This window comes from Myxine glutinosa, chromosome 7 (assembly GCF_964187855.1).
Source record: "Myxine glutinosa chromosome 7, kmMyxGlut1.1, whole genome shotgun sequence".
NCBI classification, from domain to species: Eukaryota; Metazoa; Chordata; class Myxini; order Myxiniformes; family Myxinidae; genus Myxine; species Myxine glutinosa.
Window position 1 is genome coordinate 141,717,947 of NC_136267.1, and position 12,903 is coordinate 141,730,849.

Below are 12,903 nucleotides of genomic sequence, written 5' to 3' on the forward strand. Positions count from 1 at the left end.
TCCACAAGATGCAGCAAGAAGAAGTGGCAGTGGAAATTTATTCAGAGGAGGAAGAGGGAGCTAGTGGTAACATTTCCAGTGCTGAAATTAAAGAACTGTGCTTCCATTGGTCTAAAACACCGGCCATTGTTGAAAGGTGGCACCCTAATAAAGCAGTGGTTAACAGGAGCATTAACTTGTTCGGTGACAATGTGATTGACCACTTCAGAAAAATTAAGAAAAGTCGCCAACACCAGGCAACTTTGGAGAGGTGGTTCTCTAAAGAAAGCAAGCCTAGTGAGCCCCAACCCTCTACAAGTGGTGTTAAGAGACAAAGAGAGCAAACACCAGAAGCACAGTCATCTGATGTTAGCTTGGAAGGTGCCTCACCTTCCAAGCAATAAAACCCTCTCCCTCCTTCCTCCTCTCCAGCTTCCACATGCACCATCAGAACTCTCCACTAAGGTAAATGCAGTTATTTTCATGTTAGTACATTTATTTCTTGTTATTATTATTATTATTATTATTATTTGATATTTAGGGCATTTACTCATCTTATTTTACCTTGAATCATGTGTATTTGCAGTTAACAGTGTCTTGATAATGGATTTTTGGGGTCCAGGAACGGATTAATTCACTTTCCATTATTTCTAATGAGGAAAATAGTTTCTAATTCCGAACTTTTCCCAATCCGAACTTCTGCTGGAACGAATTAAATTAGGATTTAGAGGTCCCACTGTATATATATATATATATATATATATATATATATATATATATATATATATATATATATATATATATATATATATATACACAGTGGAACCTTGACTTACGAGTTTAATTCGTTCTGTGACCGAGCTCGTAACTCAAATTGCTCGTTTCTCAAATCAAATTTCCCCATTAAAATGCATTGAAATGCTTTTAATCCGTTCCAGCCCGCCAAAAACCACACCAATTTTTTTTTAAATATACAGTATATATAAAAATATCTCGCGCTTTATATTTCACCTGTATGCAGCATACAAGTTGGCAGGATGGCCTGGACTGGAGGTACGCACACTTGACTCTAAAGTCTAAACTGTCCAGCCTGGGTTTGAATCCCGACCCAGCTATAACCTGTCATGGGTGAATCACAGGCAGGGTGATTCATCAATGTGTGTACCGCTAAACTGGGCGCCCCGTTTGCATCCCATTAGTTGTTGGATGTTAAGGATCTCACCGTGTTTTCCACAAAGAGAAGGCGAGCTATCGCCGGCACTCTGAACAAGTTGTGGCCTGGCATGCTCTTCTCCTCTGCCGTTATATACGTCCTCCTCGGCATCTTTTTCCAGAAGAGCCCTGTCTTGTCACAGTTGAAGATTTGCTGGGGGATGTATCGTTCGGCTTCTATCAGTTCGGCAAAAGTTATAATAAAATCTTCAGCTGCCTTCACATCCGCCTCACCAAGTCGACAACACGCACACCTCGCTCATGTTTTTCGACGATTGCGTGTTTTATATCCAAGCACATCATCCTCTTCTTCTTCTCAGTTATAATAAAATCTTCAGCTGCCTTCACATCCGCATCACCAAGTCGACAACACGCACACCTCGCTCATGTTTTTCGACGATTGCGTGTTTTATATCCAAGCACATCATCCTCTTCTTCTTCTCAGTACCGTGTTTTCCACAAAGAGAAGGCGAGCTATCGCCGGCACTCTGAACAAGTTGTGGCCTGGCATGCTCTTCTCCTCTGCCGTTATATACGTCCTCCTCGGCATCTTTTTCCAGAAGAGCCCTGTCTCGTCACAGTTGAAGATTTGCTAGGGGATGTATCGTTCGGCTTGTATCAGTTCGGCAAAAGTTATAATAAAATCTTCAGCTGCCTTCACATCCGCCTCACCAAGTCGACAACACGCACACCTCGCTCATGTTGTTCGACGATTGCGTGTTTTATAGCCAAGCTCATCATCCTCTTCTTCTTCTCAGCACTGCACTTGGCACTCACTTTCTTAGGCCCCATGGTTAAAACTAAGAAATTTTCCAAAATAACCAAAATGCGAAAACAAAAATGCAGCGATATACGGCAGAGATACTGTACTTGCACGGCAAGATAACCACGTGACCGGAACCCACCTGGTGGCGGTTGGCGTAAACTCAAAATAACCAACATGCGAAAACAAAAATGCAGCGATATACGGCAGAGATACTGTACTTGCACGGCAAGATAACCACGTGACCGGAACCCACCTGGTGGCAGCTGGCGTAAACTCAAAATAACCAAAATGCGAAAACAAAAATGCAGCGATATACGGCAGAGATACTGTACTTGCACGGCAAGATAACCACGTGACCGGAACCCACCTGGTGGCGGCTGGCGTAAACTCAAAATAACCAACATGCGAAAACAAAAATGCAGCGATATACGGCAGAGATACTGTACTTGCACGGCAAGATAACCACGTGACCAGAACCCACCTGGTGGCGGCTGGCGTAAACTCAAAATAACCAACATGCGAAAACAAAAATGCAGCGATATACGGCAGAGATACTGTACTTGCACGGCAAGATAACCACGTGACCGGGTGGCGAAAGCTCGTAACTCAGATCTCGGCTCGCATCTCAAAGCAATAAACCGCCCGAGCGACGGCTCGTATCTCGAAAAACTCGTAAGTTGGGGCACTCGTAAGTCAAGGTTCCACTGTGTATATATATATATATATATATATATATATATATATATATATATATATATATATATATATATATATATATATATATGTATATATATATATATATGTCGGGAGTTACTCCTTGATCGTAACAGAATTCCACCATCAGTTTGAGAATGACAAACGTTTATTAAATACCAAGTACACAGCTGGGAGGGAGCAAGACATCTACAGCATGAAAGGACAACATGCCAAGTCAACCTTCCTAAAGTCACATCGATTCGCAGTTCATTTATATAGAGGCACTCTTTATCAGAGAATCTCCGCTAGAGTCCGGGAGGACAAAGAAACTGGGCTAAGGGTCCTCCCACCGGCATCCCCAGTGGGCCATGTTCCCCACCGTCATCCGTCCTTTCGTCTTGGAGGAGTGAAGCACGCACCGTTAGGATCCGGACCAGATGTGTTTTCAAGGCTCCGAGGTGACAAGAAATATAACTCACTGAAGGGGGATTGCATTCCTGGTCCTGATAAGGCCATAAAATGTATGAGGTCGTTCTGATGAGTTCCAGGTGTTGGATGTACCTTTCAGCTCACTTTCTTATTTAAACTTAAACCCAGAGTATATTTATCATAACTCGAGCATCATTTGATTATACGAAATATAGTTAATGTTTTAACAGTCTATCAGCAAAGGTCTATGTCTACAAATTCAAGCATCCCACGTAAGGTTCACATTTCACACACATATAATCGGCATTCCTGCCCGCGGCTCGAGACGCCGTTTGCGGGCCAAGGAGAGAGTTTTACGACAAGGCTATCTGGCCTGTAAAGAACGCACGTATACAACAAAGCCATCTGTTCTGCACAGACGAAGCGTGTATTTCTCATTTTAAACTATGGCAAAGCAAAAACCTTTTTATTAACTATGAAATAACATTTTCAAACAACATTTATAACAGAGCTCATGCAGTAACAAATCAGCTACCTGACAATTAACCTTCCTCTTGTCTCGTCGAGACAAAGTATCTCAAGAGACAACCTGCCGCATCGGGCTTTATTGAAAGACAATCGTGTAATGCGGGTATCTCCCAAGGGCATACCGTGCGCCCATAGCGCCTCGCCCGTGCATTTGGGGAACGTGTCGTGTGGTGCGTGCTTGGAACCTGAGGGCTCAGAACATGAAAGGCCATTAACGTTTCGGATCCACAACGAAGGCGTCTGGTCCAGATGAGGTTCTGCACCGCCAGGGGGCCCATCACCTCCCCTGCGGAACTTGCTCCCCCCACCCTTTGCAGACGCGGTCCTTGCAGATCTTCGAAGTTAATCAACGATCATGCCCATGAGACCTTTCACGTGCTGCTGTTCTGGGGAATACATAACATTGTCAGTATCTTGTGTCTCATGTTCCTGGTCAGGGTACAGAGCGTTAAAATCCGAAACATTTGAAGCAAAGAGAGAGACTTCCTTTATGTCAAAGTCTCCCATCGACGCCTGGTCGGCTTGCGGGTCTAGGATATCCATGTCGGGTCCCTCGACTGCCAGACCCAGCGTCGCAATCAGCTCCATAGTTGGGTCGGAAGGGGGTGTACAGCTGTGAGCTTGTAATACATAAGAGGCGTTAGCCAGTTCACGCAAGGGGTTTACAACACAAGTATCACAGTCATCACAAACATCAATACAATCTTCTGAAGCGCCGGTCACATCTGCCTTGTTGAAGGACCCATTCAGGTCGACGGCCTCTGTGGTCAGAACCATAGTCGTTGTCGGCGGCTTCTTCATTTTCCATCCTGTAAAGTACTTTCTCATACAGAGGAGGACTAAAGATTTCATTAGTGCCCCCCAAATTACTACCCCGATTATCACGGCCAGTGCGGTCAATAACCACTTCACTATAGTGCCTGTCCATCCCCGGAACCAGTCAGTGAGCCAGCTAAATTTATAAGAGTTCTCGCGCGCGATCCGATCGATCGTCAGGGCGTGGCTAGTTTCCCTTAGTCTCACTATTGCGGCTGACACTCCTTCGGATGGATCAGGTATGTAAGTGCAACATTTTCCCTCTATTATTCCGCATACCCCTCCTTTCTCTGCCAGGAGCATGTCCAAAGCCACCCGATTCTGCATCACCATTGTACGCATGTGAACTACCGTGTCCAATAGTATGTCATGAGCCGTAGCGGTGTCGTTTGCCACCTTTTCTAGGGCCAAAGCCAATTTATCTATCTGGAAGCTGTTCATGGCTGTGCCCGCACCTGGGAAGAAGAAACCTAACACCTTTTCCCATAGGCTCCCGTGTAGTTTAGTGGTTCCATCTTCGTTCATGACTGACCTCTTGTGTCGCCTGTCCAGGGACTTTGGGTCTAGCTCGTCCAGTATCTCAACGTCAGGAAGGACTGAACCAAGATAACATGTGCCCCCCCAATTATTTGGTAAATAGGGGTAAGCCTTGTCGCCGCATATAAACATTGTCCCATGGGGTGGGACCAGGTGGGTGGATAAGCACTGGAGTCCCTTTATCACCCCATTAATCCTACTAACCCCCCTAGAGAATGTTATAGCCGTTATGTTGTGGTTGTGTTTATCTTGCAGTACTATTCGTAGTGTAATCCCAGCACTCCCTTGTACCAGCTTCCCGGGGAGAGTGTAGGCGCATTCTGATTCTCCCATAAGCAAGTGGCCGGAACCCTGGAGGCAGACCATCCCTTTCTGTGGTTTGACCCAGACGGGGGCAGGCCTCTCGGCCACATGGGCAATCATTGAAGGGCGATAATTAAATTGCCGATTGCAACTCTTGCCGTTGCCAACCCCTTCTCTTTCCAGCGTGGTGACTAAACATGGGGAATCGATAGGTTGTGAGCAAAGGTCATTGAGGGACAGAGGTAGCACTATCATGTGTGTTCCTGTGGTGCCTGCTTGGGGGAAAGTGCATGCACGACCAGCAGTGTGTCCTATTTTGAATTGTCGCCACCTCTCTTGCCACTTTCCAATATGTGTTTTCACCCTTCTTTGGGGCCTTGTCCTGGGGGTGCGGCGTGAGTATGTATTCGATGCATGGTGGTCGGGGAGTCAATAATTGTATGGTCGTAACTTCACATATCAATATCAGGGTGGTATTTCTTTCTAGTAAAGCGTCCGTGGTTAAAGTGTTCGGACCTTTTCCCCATTCGAATCCTGCTCTGGCGGAACTTGCTGTTGGTCCAACTTTTCCTCCCCGTTTTACTTGCCTCCGACGAGAGAGGGCAACTTGTGTTGACTTCGTTCCGTTTGGATTTGTCCTTTCCGCCCTCCACATTATATATATCCACGGGGGGTCCTTTGGTGGTATTAGACAACATGGTACGTTTGTCAGCCATTAGGGTTTAAACCCCATGACTCAATTGAGTATAACATCTGAAATTATATATCGTGCTTCTGGAAACTGATTTGAACTCAGCTGCAGGCAGAGGCGAGTGGACAAAAAGTGGTTTCGAGGCTCAACGTGCAGGGTGGATCCTTAGCCTAGTAAATTAGTCCTTGAATGAATGTGCCAAACAGTAGATAAAATGCTCTCGACCCACGTACAGGAAAAGATGTCATCCAAACGCCTCCTTCACAAAGGGAATAATTAATTATATATCTTCGTAGTGTTTAGTATGTCTCCTAAACCAAGGACGTATCCAATCTTCATCTACCATTTAGCCTAGTGTATAAGAATATTTACTTCGGCCTGCGCTCGGGTCTGATATGTTTAGATAGATAGCCAAAAAAAGCGTAGCCTATCATTATGCTTACATCTTGTTGTCTAAATTTGACCTTCTATAGGACGGGACAATGGGAGGTGTTGTCCTTATTGCCCAGTAGTGCTATGTCTTTAGCGCAGATTCTTGTCTAATATTTTGCTATAAATGAAATGCCTTTCCACTTATTTTTCAGCGAGTGTCTTGAGGAATTGTCCGCTGCGTGTAGGCGGTACATTCTCGAGCCTCGCTCCACACGTGTGTATATAATCGATTTTATTAAACATTGTTGTTCTTCTTCCTCTGATTCTTCTTCTTCTTCCTTCCCTTGAGGTCTTCGATCTCGACACGTTTATCTTCTGTCCCCAAGTAACGCTTTGATAATGGACGTGAGACTTAGAGGTTAGGTTTTCATATAATTCTTCAACATATGCCACCATGTCCGCCCACTTGAGGGGTGGGGTGGTGGGCGCTGTGCTGGCGAGGTGGTATAATCCTAGTAGTGCAAGTGTAATTAGTCCTATATGTCTGTGCAGCTCCTGCCCCATCCTGTGTGACGGTGGGTGTGGGTAGGGCCAACTTACAATGTGTGGTGTGGATCCACGAGGTCTTGCCCTCGCAAAAGACAGCGGTTGGTGTAGTCGGCAATACCTGGAATGGTCCCGTCCACCTTTTCCAGGGCGTTCTTGCGGGTGAAGTGCTCCACGAACACCTGGTCTTTTTCCTCTGGTGGAACACCTGGTCCACAAGCGCCCTGGGAACACCTGGTCACCAATTTCCTAATCCACTTTTTCCAAGTGGATCCAATTTTATCCAATATTCGATTTTAAATTCAATCCAATTTTCTCTAATCCTTCTCTCAGCATCCCATTTGCCTGTTTCCTACATCAATAATAAATAAAAAATAAACGAAAATTATTTCAGCTAGAGTTTCAACTAGAATTACCACAAACAAACCACCATTAACCTCCATTAACCTCCCCCTATTATTTATTTATTTTCGCGAATAAACAAATAATAGAAATAACCTGGTCTATTTATTGGAAATATGTCTTACTGTCTGGTCAATTCCAATTCCAATTCTGGTCAGTTCTGGTGTCTGGTCACACACAATGTTTTTCTCACCCACTGTGATTCGCTCAAAATAGATTCTCACTGTTGTTATGTCTGAAATTCGTCTCATGAAAACCCATTCAAGAGTCCGGTGTAACAGACAGACAAACACATAGACACGCCGAAGACCCCAGGGTACCCATCAAACTAGCTTGTCCCCAGATCCACAAAACAAAACTTGTAACTTACTCAATTTTTTCTTTTCAATTGTCATCCCAATTGTCATTCCCTGTGCAAATTAGAACACTCCGGACTATGTCAACAACTGAACTTCCAAGACAACAACGATAACACACACCACCTGTCATTCACAGTAGACAACTGCATCTCCTTCCTTTCATTCATCCAAAGCAAAATTGATGACATCTACAACGGCTCAATCACCACAACCCGCTCTATCCTGACAAACTGCATCACTGAAATAAAATCCTGGCTTCAGATCAACAACAACCAACAACGACCTCAACCACCCATAACTCTGCCCTCAACATTGATGGTTTCCCAGTATCCACCTTCCCTCACATCCGGAATCTTGGCATCATCATTGACCAAACCCTCTCCTTTGACAAATACACTAAACAGATCATAAAGACAGCCTTCTTTCACCTTAAAAACATCGCCCGTCTCCGTCCATCCCTCTCCTCCACGGCTGCAGAAACCCTCATCCACGCTTTCATCACCTCCTTCCCACACACTGCATCATTTAAGCTGACTACTCCCTTCTGAGACTTGCGCTTCCCAGTCGCCTCTTATACTATTGCGCTCCCCCGTCATTATAATCCACCAATCTGTTACGTCCCCTACTACAGGTAACTCTTCCTCAGCGAGCTTACACTGCCATATTTACCTCCATGGAACAGTTGGTGGTCCTCCCAAAGGTGCATTCCGATGTTTAATACAATGACACCTGAGCACTCAATTAGCCCTCCATCGTACCACAGACTTACAATCAGACAGACAGACAAATAACAGAGGCGTGTCACCAGCCTCAGCACAGGACATCACCTCTCCAGACAGGCACAATATAATCCACAGTATCGAAATGCCAACTTCTATCTGGAGCCTCGCAAAGCCAAAAGTCGGGCATGTTCACTGCATTTCACGCAATTGCAACCTCCAACCACACGGGGTGTTCCACCCTGCTCCATGCATGCTCCAAGCTCCACGCTCCATGCATGCATGCTCCACCATGCAACCCGATCTCTACTTGGTGCGCCCCCCATAATCAGCAAGTTATAATAACCACAATACACCTGGGCACCCACCTCTTGATACCACAACTTAATCCATGTTACTTGCATCTCTTTGCATCCTCCCAAATGTCCTCCATTTAAGGGGTAACCAGATGCATACAAATAAGCTCCCCATTACACTGAACACAGTAAAAACAACACTGAATCACAGTAATGCACTTTTTGATAAAATGTCTTGATTGAAAATATGCAAAACTATATATGTACATGTTGCTTGATATATGAACATTACATTGGTATACATTACATAGCATTATATTATGCATGGTTACCATGGTAACCAGATGCATACAAATGATGAATTACCACTTTACAGCTTATATCTTCTCTATGACAAGTCCATTTACGTTCAAACTTGGTACATATATACAATACTAGGAAACAAACATTTTAATTGATGCATTTGTATATTTGTAAAAAAATGTTTTTTTTTTGCCTTCAATGGTATAATGCCCCCTTAACATGACTATCCCCAGAGCTCGATCAAACACGTCACTGTACTCGGCCCGGTTAAATTAAATTCAAAGCATACTGTACCTGACGCTTCCGGTCGGCACCGGAAATCTGTTTATTTCTTGAGTCCCCTGAATCACCTATTAAGACGTCAACGACAACTACAACCACGAAAAACAGAACTCAATATTCTCTGTTCACTAATTACGTACATGATTTCAGTTTTAACCAACCATATATGTCCTTTCTTTCCAGATTTAAGTTCTATATCCTGCCGTTAAAGCAACACCCAGTAGATTGACTCAGCCTGTCGTCCTTCCAAGGTTAGTGAATTACCTCTGACCTCTTTCCCTTGCACATCTCGAACAAAGGTCAAATAAACTTCAAAAGGTCAAACTTCAAACGAAGAAAGGTGGTACAAACGTCGAATTGGGGTAACCAGCGCTTTCATCCCACAAATAATACAAGTCCGGCGACATCCCGCCCCTGCAAGAACTCCACATCCGGACAGACAAACGACCATCATTGAGGCTCCACATTGCAAAATGCTAACACCCTACGAATCAAACAACCGTCAACAATCCGCCCAGGAACTTCCGTGGGAGGCGTGCTCTACCATGCAGCACCCTCACTACCTGGTGCACACCTTTCGCACATCCCTCCTCGTTCGCACACTTCATCAACACACCTCCTCGTGCCCACTCCCCCTGCACTCTCCTGCGCACCCACACAACTGCAGCCCCCAGTGCCCACCCAGAGTGCCCAATCTGCGACCCACAATCTTCTCGGGGCACACACCTCCTCCTTGAAATCCATGCCTCAGAAATATAACTCCACAGACAGACACAGCAATGAAACCACAACCTCCGCTCTCTCTCCAGATCAAGGGTGTGTATTTCGCACCTCTGACCGCATTTCACACCATGACATAATTTCACACCAGCAAACTGTAATCTTTCTCATTACACGACCCATTGACTCCCAAGGTCACATCGGCCTCAGGGATATACTCATACAATCCACAAGTCATCAATACACAATATAATCGTTAATCGCATAATTCCTGCAGGCAATTCAAGAAACCCTTTGCCAACCATTCACGGACCTCCCACCGTGCGGGGCACATCCTTTTTGAGTAGGCAGGTTATCACCTGCACTCTGAGCAAACTCCGTATTCTAAATTCAACTTCTGAATTCAGTTGAGTTGACTGAATTCTTCACTCTGTCATTGAATGAACTCTTCAATTCAAGTCAAACATACGATTCGATTCAAATTCTGAATTTAATTCAACAAATTCCAAATTTCTGCCCGACTGCCGCTCGAAAGACAAAGGCAGCCCATCTTGTAACCATCTCCAAGAAACCACTTCATATCAACGTTCCTCCGAGTGCTCTCCTGACCCGATTTATATCAAATCGCTCCCAAACACTCCCAAACAAATGAAAATCCGGACTCAGTTAAGGACCTCACCTGGTCCCTCGGATAGACGCTAAAATCGACATTCCCGGCCTGGATTTCCGCACGTCAAGCAGACCACTTACAAAGCTTCACACCGAAACCCTCTGCTTTGCATATGTCATACAGACAAGTAAATTGGCCAGATACACACGTCAATTAATATCCCAATATACATTCATTCCTCATTTGTATACCAGTGAGTCTCCCAGACTTCGCGCGAACACCAGATCGACTCAAATCATGCCCCTCCTCCAGCCACTCCCATGTACAATCTTTGTTCGTTCATATTACGTCTCTCATTCAAGGAAAAAGGATTTTTGGGACGGGTTGGACGGGGTGGGTTGAGGTGGAAAGGGTATGGCAGGGCGGGGGGTGTTGGGGTGTTGCCTAGAGCCCCGGGACTGAGCTCAGGTCTTGGGGGGGTGGGGGGTCTTGGTCCGGATCTTGGACCAGAGGCATCAGCCGCTTATTTGCTTGCTTAACTACCTCCCTGATTGTTTTATCCTGAACTTTGTCTGCTTGCTTCCTTTGGCTCTGAAGCTTCAAATTCCTACAATGCAGCTCCTGCTTCAATTTTCAATATTTCAAAACCCACTTCCGTTCTTTCTACCTGGATTTCTGCTGCTTATTTCCTCTGTCCCTAAAGTTTTAGCTCCTTTCCTGCTCTCCTGTCTAGAACTTTGTCTAGAGCTTCCTGGCTTGACCTAGTAGTCATCACTACCCTCTTGTCCAGCTTGTCTGGTACCTGCGCGTTTCCCTATTCCTGGCCATGTTCCTTTGGCCCTCTACGTTAGCCACAGCCCTTCTTTCCCTGGCATGCAATGGCATACCCCATCTTGTCTCTGGGCTGATCCTTCCTGGAAAGTTCTCGGTCACCGGTGCAGCCTATGGCTGTCCGACCTCACTTGTCCCCCTCTCCTTGCTAACTGTAACGTTATCCTTAGCGTTACCCTCTGATACATCCACTCTTAACGTTATCCTGGTGGATTAACAAAGGCTTGTCATTCTGAGGCTTAAAAATAGCCTTTACTTACAATTTTCGTTCGGAGAGCAGGCAGGGCAGATGGCAAGGGAGCGGACTGAGCCCACTCAAGGGAGGGAGGTTCGAATTTGGAAAATCAGCCCTTTGATACAAGACAATTCTCACCTTAAAACAAATCAGCGTGCCGGCGCCGGCCTCAGGCAGCCTCCCTCCTGTTGTTCGGGGTCCGCTCCTCTCGTCCTCCTCTGCTGCAATCCGAGTCATGGCACCATAAAATGTCGGGAGTGACTCCTTGATCGTAACAGAATTCCACCATCAGTTTGAGAATGACAAACGTTTATTAAATACCAAGTACACAGCTCGGAGGGAGCAAGACATCTACAGCATGAAAGGACAACATGCCAAGTCAACCTTCCTAAAGACACATCGATTCGCAGTTCATTTATATAGAGGCACACTTTATCAGAGAATCTCCGCTAGAGTCCGGGAGGACAAAGAAACTGGGCTAAGGGTCCTCCCACCGGCATCCCCAGTGGGCCATGTTCCCACCGTCATCCGTCCTTTCGTCTTGGAGGAGTGAAGCACGCACCGTTAGGATCCGGACCAGATGTGTTTTCAAGGCTCCGAGGTGACAAGAAATATAACTCACTGAAGGGGGATTGCATTCCTGGTCCTGATAAGGCCATAAAATGTATGAGGTCGTTCTGATGAGTTCCAGGTGTTGGATGTACCTTACAGCTCACTTTCTTATTTAAACTTAAATCCAGAGTATATTTATCATAACTCGAGCATCATTTGATTATACGAAATATAGTTAATGTTTTAACAGTCTATCAGCAAAGGTCTATGTCTACAAATTCAAGCATCCCACATAAGGTTCACATTTCACACACATATAATCCGCATTCCTGCCTGCGGCTCGAGACGCCGTTTGCGGGCCAAGGAGAGAGTTTTACGACAAGGCTATCTGGCCTGTAAAGAACGCACGTATACAACAAAGCCATCTGTTCTGCACAGACGAAGCGTGTATTTCTCATTTTAAACTATGGCAAAGCGAAAACCTTTTTATTAACTATGAAATAACATTTTCAAACAACATTTATAACAGAGCTCATGCAGTAACAAATCAGCTACCTGACATATATATATATATATATATATATATATATATATATATATATATATATATATATATATATATATATATATATATATATATATATAATTATATATGTGACTGTTGCTCTCCCTGTTCTGGGCGTTGGTAGGGGCGGACGCATCTTTCTCTCTTGTGCTGG

The 12,903-nt window shown here is 45.0% G+C and overlaps 1 protein-coding gene across 1 annotated transcript; it reads right to left on the bottom strand.

Moving 5' to 3' along the window:
- Positions 1-2,823: 2,823 nt before the first annotated feature.
- LOC144893011 (uncharacterized) lies at positions 2,824-12,680 on the bottom strand. Its single transcript, XM_078782363.1, has 2 exons — positions 11,771-12,680; positions 2,824-7,109 (listed from the first exon to the last, which is right to left on the bottom strand). Exon 2 carries the CDS (start codon positions 5,519-5,521, stop codon positions 3,953-3,955), a length of 1,569 nt encoding a protein of 522 aa, XP_078638489.1. The 5' UTR covers positions 5,522-7,109; positions 11,771-12,680; the 3' UTR covers positions 2,824-3,952.
- Between the last annotated feature and the right edge of the window lie 223 nt (positions 12,681-12,903).